The 8,340-nt window shown below is 40.8% G+C and overlaps 1 protein-coding gene across 1 annotated transcript; it reads left to right on the forward strand.

Annotated features, from left to right (window-relative positions):
• Positions 1 to 7,190: 7,190 nt before the first annotated feature.
• Positions 7,191 to 8,108, forward strand: LOC747948 (olfactory receptor 9G9). The gene has a single exon (XM_001158962.5). It carries the CDS (start codon positions 7,191 to 7,193, stop codon positions 8,106 to 8,108), a length of 918 nt encoding a protein of 305 aa, XP_001158962.4.
• Positions 8,109 to 8,340: the final 232 nt, after the last annotated feature.

Genomic DNA, 8,340 nt, shown 5'->3' on the forward strand with positions numbered 1-8,340 from the left:
TGTTAGTAGTTTTTCAACATGTTATACTGAAGGTTTTCTCAGCGTGCATCTCCCACTTGGAAAGAGTAAATAGTGCAGAGACATACTCTGAGCTTTTTTCCAAGAAGCAACACAGGAACTTAACAGAAAAAATGAAAGAAACTACAGACCCTTTAAAAGAAGTGGTGGCTGCAGCCTACACCATGAGCCAGGTGGAAAACTGTGAGTCTTCAGCACGAGGGTGGCAGGAACTGCATCAGGTGTATACACTCCCACTGGGGATCCTGGAAATCCAGGCCACGGAGGAAGGCCCTAACCCTACCCAGCACTGGAGCTGACATACTGAGCGGTGAGGAGTATATGAGAAGGAACAGCATCAGGACATGCTTTGCATGCCCTCCCAGTCACCAGTGGGGATAGGGGAAGCCATTCCTGATCCTATGGCACAGAGGACTTTGCAGAAGTCAGCCAGCTAACTCACATGGCACTCACTGGTTAAGAGAAGCTCCCAACTGAGATTTGTGATATAATCCTGAGTGGGGATAAAACTCCTTGTCCAGAACTGAGGCAGAAGTAGAAAGTTTGCTAAAGCCTTGGGCACAGGAGCTGGGTGTCCCTGCTTCATGGGACGAATGGGTAGGACATGTCTTGAAATCCAGGGTTTGTCTCCCTCAGGAAGGTAAATGGCCTGGGGTCATTTTGAGTTCTGAGCACAGGCTGCCTGTAAACCAGGTAGCTGCTGCAGATGGAGTACTGCAGGTGTCAGGCCTGTCTTGCCACATGTGTGGGAGCTGGGTGGGGCTTACTGCTGCCTGCTACTCCCCACTCCCCATGTGGACTCTTCCATTTAAGCAGAAGCAGCTGTACTCCTCACTGAAGCATCACCCTAGTGGCCATGGAACTGCCATCCAATCCTCATTGGGGTGGCTGCTTGTGCCCATACATGGGCAGCCAGAGTGCAGACTTGCCCAACCCAGCCCTCATACAGCTTCGCCTTCTAACCAACCTCGTAACCGAACACAAAGAACAGAGGCTTTTGGGAGCTCTATGGCCATGCCCATTGCCTGAAAGACCAGAGTACCTTCTCTGGGTAACATAAGGCAAGCACAAATCCCACTGCTATCACTGCAGCTGGTGCACAACCTCCTATGTGGAGGCCAATCAACACAGTACATTATGGCATCTGCAGGCAGAGCAACACAGTACCCAGGAAGGATAAAACTTTTGTGTAACCTCAGCTATCAATATTGCCTGCATCACCCTGGCTAACCAGGAGGTCTTCCATCTGCCCATGTGACCTGTTCATTTTTACCACAACTTTCTGAGAAAGCCAACACACTAAGGCTATTTATAACCAAGTGAATCTTACAGAGTCTACATCACTTCCCTACCACCCCATCAGATCTTGTGCTGATACCTGCTATTGGGAGACTTGAAGGCTGGTAACATTGCTGGATCACTTGTAGACATTCCCCAGGACCAGCCTGGAGTTCTGGGGAATCTTGGGGATTCTGGGGATCCCAATCTTGGGAGCTCTGGGGAATCACTTGCAGACATTCCCTAGAGCACCCCCACTGGGTGTCTAAACCCAGAGAAGAAGCAGAATTCACAGTAGTCTGTCCCTGAGGGACTCCTACTTTTAGGGAAACAGGAAGTACACTACCTCAAGAGAGTACCCTGTGAGACAAAAGAATCCAGATGGCAGGCCTTGGGTCTCAGACTTTCTACTTGTGATAAATTTCAGCAGAGGGACGAGTGCAGTGCTTGGCTCAGTGGGGAAAGTCTGTAGCTCTACCTCAACAGTCAGGCAGCCCTGGTGCTTGTGAAGGGTCTGGAGAAGGATACCTCTTCTCCCTCTCACCTACCATTGTGGACACAGTTGGGGCTTCTCCCAAAGGAGCTCTGTGTGGGTGCACCTGTAGCATTTCTGGAACACTTCAGAGTAATTTCATCCCCACAGGAGGAGTGCCCTCCAGGTCAGACTTGACTGAGAGGTAGAGTCACAATCCCTCTCCACATGCAACATCAGCATTCCTGCAGATGAAAAGAGGTGCTGGTCTGATCTGAATAACTGGAACAATAGGTACAGTGTGTGACTCATGTGACTGGGAAGTGGATCAATTTCCTGCTGGCCTGATAGGGGAGCTAAGGTGGCTTCCTCTCTACCCTCTCTAAAGACCTCACTGCGTTACACTGATGGCTCCCCCAGCTGCCTCTGTCAAAGCTGGGACCTCTCCCTATCATTGGTTATTGCATTTACTCCCACACTTAACTATAGCTGGTTTTTACCCATGAAAACCTCCTGCTGGCCTGAAGCCTGAACTGTTTGATCCAGTGAATAAAATACTGGGGGAATAAATAAAGTGCATATTACTGGGGAACAAGATAAGCTTCATGAGACCTCTGCCATTCTATCTCCACAGGAGACAGTGCACCTGCTCACACACTGAGAACATTGCTACTACAATCAGCATCTGAGAAAGCCACTATGCAAAGACTCTCTATAACCAAGGAAATTATGGAATCTTCAACCCTTAAAACTTTCAGAGCTGAACTAAATTGCAATAAACTATAAACCGTAAAGTCACATCCTCAAGGGGTAAAAAAAACTTTAAAAAAAAACACAGTCAAATCAAAAATAAATTTAAAAATAATTTGAAGAAATAGTCTACTCAAATGAGAAGAAACCAGAAAAATAATTCTGATAATGTGAAAAAACAGGGTTCTATAACACTTGCAAAAATCACACAAGCTCTCTAGCAATGGATCCAAATCAAGATGAAATTTTTGACATACCAGATAAAGAATCCAAAATGTTGATTATTAAGCTACTCAAGGATATACAAGAGAAAGGTGAAAGCCAGCATAAAGAAATTTTTAAAACAATTAAGGATACAAATGAAAAATTTTCTAAACAGGTGGATAATTTCAAAGAAAAAAAATCAGAACTGTTGGAAATGAAAGACCTATTTAAGGAATTACAAAATGCAGCAGAAATTTTTAACAATAGACTAGACAGAGTAGAAAGAAGAATTTCAGAACTTGAAGACAAGGATTTGAATTAACCCAGTCAGACAAAACTAAAAAAACAAGAACAAAAAGAAATCAAAAAGTCTCTAAGAAATACGAGATTATATAAAACATCCAAATCTAAAAATAATTTGTGCTCCTGAGTGAGAAGGAAAGGCAAGAAGTTTGGAAAATTTACTTAAGGGAATAATGGAGGAAAATTTCCCTGGCCTTGCAAGAGATTTAGACATCCAAATACAAGAAGTTCAAAGAACTCGTTGGGGATTCATTGCAAAATGGTCATCAAGGCACATTGTCATCATGCTATCTAAAATCAACAAAAAGGAATGAATTCTACCGTGGTGAGAAAAAAGCATCAAGTAACCTATGAAACAAACCTATCGGACTAACAGCAGACTTCTCACTAGAAACCTTATATGCCAGAAGAGATTGGGGTCCTATCTATAGCCTCCATTAAAAGAATAATAGTCAGCCAAGATTTTTTTTATTCAGCAAAACTAAGTTTCATAAATGACAGAGAAGTCTTTCTCAGATAAACAAAGGCTGAGGAAATTTGTCACTGCTAGACTAGAAATGCTAAAAGGATTTCTAAATCTTGAAACAAAAGGTTGATATGCACCTGAATAGAACGTCTTAAAAGCATAAAATTCACAGGCCCTTTAAAACAGTAACACAATAAAGAAAACAAAGTCACTAGATAGCAATCAACATGATAACTGGAACAGTACCTCACATCTCAATATTAACACTGAATAGCCAGGCTCAGTGGCTCAATGCCTGTAATCCCAGCACTTTGGGAGGCCGAGGCGGGTGGATCACGAGGTCAAGAGATCAAGACCATCCTGGCCAACATGGTGAAACCCCATCTTTATTAAAAATATAACAATTAGCTGAGTGTGGTGGCGGGTGCCTGTAGTCCCAGCTACTCAGGAGACTGAGGCAGGAGAATGGCTTGAACCCGGGAGGCAGAGGTTGCAGTGAGCCAAGATCATGCCATTGCACTCCAGCTTGGGCGACAGAGTGAGATGCCATCTCAAAAAAAAAAAAATATATATATATATATATATATACACACACACACACACACACACACACACACACACACACTGAATGTGAATATAGAATGGCAGAATAAATTTTAAAAAATCACAAACCAAATATCTGCTGTTACTTTTAAACATGATCAAATTCCTGAATCATCATTAGAGTGAGAGAACATTAGAATCAGAAGATGTTGTGTCCAGCAGTTTTCAAATTTTTCTTCAGGAAACCCCCTTTGGAGTTCCGCTGGATCCATGTTTTCAAAGATTTTGCATCATCCAAAAACATTGTTCCTATTTTGTATGAGGTAATAAATTTGAAACAAACAGCCCACATCGCCACAGTATAAAACTACAAATCAATAGTATTTAACATTAAAATGATACATGTTTTCCATCAAATGCAGATGGAAAGACCATTTTCTAGTGAAGGGAAAAGAAAAGAAGTTAAACTAATGAGATGTAATATGAGCAGAACCACAAGAGGACAATGAAGTAGGAAAGGGACATAAGAATTTCAGGGAAGTGGATTGCAATATGGTAATCAGGGAACATCTTTAGGAGGTAATAATAGAAGCCATTAAGAACTGAGAAATGTGAGGGAACTGGCTATAAAGACTTCTAAGGGGAAGAGCATTGCCACAATGGGTGGAACTAAGACAAAGCATTGATCATTCCATGTTTATTCTAAAAATCGAAAGGCAGATAGCATGCCTGGAATGGATTGAACAGAGCAAAAAGACTAGGAGATAGGAACAAACAGGTAATGAGGGCACAAGCACAGAGATCTTGCACATCTTTGTAAGGAACTTGAATTTTACTCTGAATAAGTGGAAAAGCCATTGGACTTCTTAGAACAGAAAACTAACATGATCTAACTGGCATTTTAACAGGACCATTCTGCCATATGGAAAAACTCAAGTGGGATAAGAATAGAAGCAGGAAGACCAATTAGAGGCTAATCATGGCCTCATATATAGAGTGAAAACATTGGAGCTGGGAAAAACTAGTCTGGTTCTAGGTATATTTCAAAGAATCAAGGAGATATTGCTAATTAAAAAGCACAGTGTGAAAACAAGAGAATGGTGAAGAATAACATAAAATGACTGTTCCTAACAAGGAATAATGCCATTTACTGCAGTGGAGAAGACTGAATGAGGATAGGGTTAAAAGGATTATTAATAAAAATTTCTTTGTACTGACAACACATAAGTAAATAATGTAGCTTTTAGAATACAATGACAAAACAGTATTCCCTGTGAACTCAATTTTCTGGAGATGCCCAGGAGACATTACAAAATATATATATATATTAATTAGACATTTGAATCCATGAGTCTCACTTCAGGGAAGAGGCATAGTTAGGGGAGGTAACATTGGAGTCATGTGCATATAGAAGCATTTAAAGTCATGAGATTGGATGAGATTACCAGAAACTGATGGCAGATGGAGAAGACAAGAGTTTCAATCGCTGATTCTGGGGGCACTCCAAAATTCAAAAGTCGGTTCTGTAGCGCTGAGACACATGCAGCAAGAGAAGTGGAAGCAAACCAGACAGGTATGACAACCTGAAAACCAAGTAAAGATTTTCCAGCAGAGAAGGAGCGAGAAACTATGACAAATGCTGCAGGGAGATCTAATCAGATGAGAACTTCATCATTGGGTTTAGCCATGTGAGATCACTGAAACCTGAGTGAGGTAGAGGCAGCAAAATCTCAAGTGGAACAATCTTATATTGTTCTATGTTTACTCAGAAATAACACTGTTTGTTGATATTGATATTTATTAATGCTAATATTGAAAGTTGAGTGTGAACTGAGTGTTTTTCCTAGGTCCCAAGAGGATGAGCATACAAATAAATATCATGTACACTTGAATTTTAATTTATTTACCTACAAAATGACTTAGGTTAATGAGAAGTTAGTGTGTCAAGAATTGTCTTTACAGTGTAAGACAGATGTACATTTGCTAGATATATTTCTCTCAACCCATTTCTCTAGTAACATTTGTAGTTCTGTATGAAGAGAATCTCGAAGAGAGTGGGTGGAGTGATACTGTACTATACATAAATTACATTTGAAATTGGTGTTTAAGTTATTATTATTGTATTTATTGTAAAATATATGTATAATATAGTAAATACTGTGTACTTTGTAATTTCATCATTGCATATCGTTCTTCTGTACATATTTTCCCCATAACTTTGTATCTATTCTCTTTTTCTCTATTCTCCAATGACATTGGAGGCCAGCAGGAAGTACATCAGAATTTTATAGCCGCCCTTCTCGCCACAGGCCAGCTTCACCAAGGGAAGTAAATCACAGAAAAAGTCATCAATGATGTTTTCACGGCAGAAGTTAAAGGAAAACATTTTCTTGGTGATGATTGAAGAGTTAATAAAGCCACCACAATATGAGACTGCTACCAGCAATGCACACAGCTTTATGGACATGGCCCGAGCATAAAGCAGGGGCTTGGAGATGGCCACGTAGCGGTCATAAGCCATGGCAGCCAGTAAGCAGCACTCACTATAGGCCAGCCCTGCAGAGAAGAAGAACTGACACAGGCAGCCAGCAAAGGAGATGCTTTTGTCTTCAGAGATGCAGGTCACTAGGATCTTTTATTCTCTATTACACTTCCCTTAGTATATTCTTAGGCCTATATATAATATCATGAGATATGAATTTATAATGCTTTCATAATGTTTCAATGCATAGAAGCACTCAAGAAAAAATACTTTATTCTTTTTAAACTATATTTAAAAGAGGGATGCCCAGTATTTTAAAGACAAACAAGTGATATTTAAAAATAGAAATTTACACATTTAGCAAAAGAGAAAATTGACAAGAAGAAGGGGATCAAAGTATAGGAAAAATAGAAATTATGAATACATCTTTTCTAAAGGAAAAGTCATTCCTAAAGGAAAAACATAATTAAACAACTTAAGAAATTTAGAATTGAATACATAATTGCAAAGTCTGTTGCAAAATGAAAACTTTCTAAAACAAACAATTAGATTGTTGGTTCTAGACTTCAAAGATTACTGCAAATGTGATCTTACGTAGCATAATTCTACATATTCATGACTGTGATTCAGACTGAGCTCACTTCCTTTCCCCATAGGTGAGATTCCTTACAGCCATGCAGAGGAGCAATCACACAGTGACTGAGTTCATCCTGCAGGGCTTCACCACAGACCCAGGGATGCAGCTGGTACTGTTCGTGGTGTTCCTGGGCATGTACTCTCTCACTGTGGTAGGAAACAGCACCCTCATCGTGTTGATCTGTAATGACTCCCGCCTACACACACCCATGTATTTTTTCACTGGAAATCTGTCGTTTCTGGATCTCTGGTATTCTTCTGTCTACACCCCAAAGATCCTAGTGACCTGCATCTCTGAAGACAAAAGCATCTCCTTTGCTGGCTGCCTGTGTCAGTTCTTCTTCTCTGCAGGGCTGGCCTATAGTGAGTGCTGCTTACTGGCTGCCATGGCTTATGACCGCTACGTGGCCATCTCCAAGCCCCTGCTTTATGCTCGGGCCACGTCCATAAAGCTGTGTGCATTGCTGGTAGCAGTCTCATATTGTGGTGGCTTTATTAACTCTTCAATCATCACCAAGAAAACGTTTTCCTTTAACTTCTGCCGTGAAAACATCATTGATGACTTTTTCTGTGATTTACTTCCCTTGGTGAAGCTGGCCTGTGGCGAGAAGGGTGGCTATAAAATTCTGATGTACTTCCTGCTGGCCTCCAATGTCATCTGCCCCGCGGTGCTCATCCTGGCCTCCTACCTCTTTATCATCACCAGTGTCTTGAGGATCTCCTCCTCCCAGGGCCGCCTCAAAGCCTTCTCCACATGCTCCTCCCACCTGACCTCTGTCACGTTATACTATGGCTCCATTCTCTACATCTATGCTCTCCCCAGATCTAGCTATTCTTTTGATATGGACAAAATAGTTTCTACATTTTATACTGCGGTACTCCCCATGTTGAATCCCATGATCTACAGCCTAAGGAATAAGGATGTGAAAGAGGCTCTGAAAAAACTTCTCCCATAAATCAAGATTATCTCCACCAGAGGAGAAACAAAGACTATTTTAGATGCAGTTTTTTGTATTTCAAACAGAGTTACCATTGTGCTTTATCACAATCAATCCTCCTCTTGACACATGACAGTTACAGACACGTACAATAAGAAAATTAGGAAAATTTAGAAGAAAAACTTCTGAATATATAAGAATTGAAGTGCATTTCCTATCTCTTTTATTAAAAGCAAACATAAAACTTAAG

This window comes from Pan troglodytes, chromosome 9, assembly GCF_028858775.2.
Source record: "Pan troglodytes isolate AG18354 chromosome 9, NHGRI_mPanTro3-v2.0_pri, whole genome shotgun sequence".
In the NCBI taxonomy this organism is placed as follows: Eukaryota; Metazoa; Chordata; class Mammalia; order Primates; family Hominidae; genus Pan; species Pan troglodytes.

Bases quoted from the DNA above. Each gene is read 5' to 3' on its own strand.
- LOC747948 (XM_001158962.5), top strand. From the start codon at position 7,191: ATGCAGAGGAGCAATCACACAGTGACTGAGTTCATCCTGCAGGGCTTC.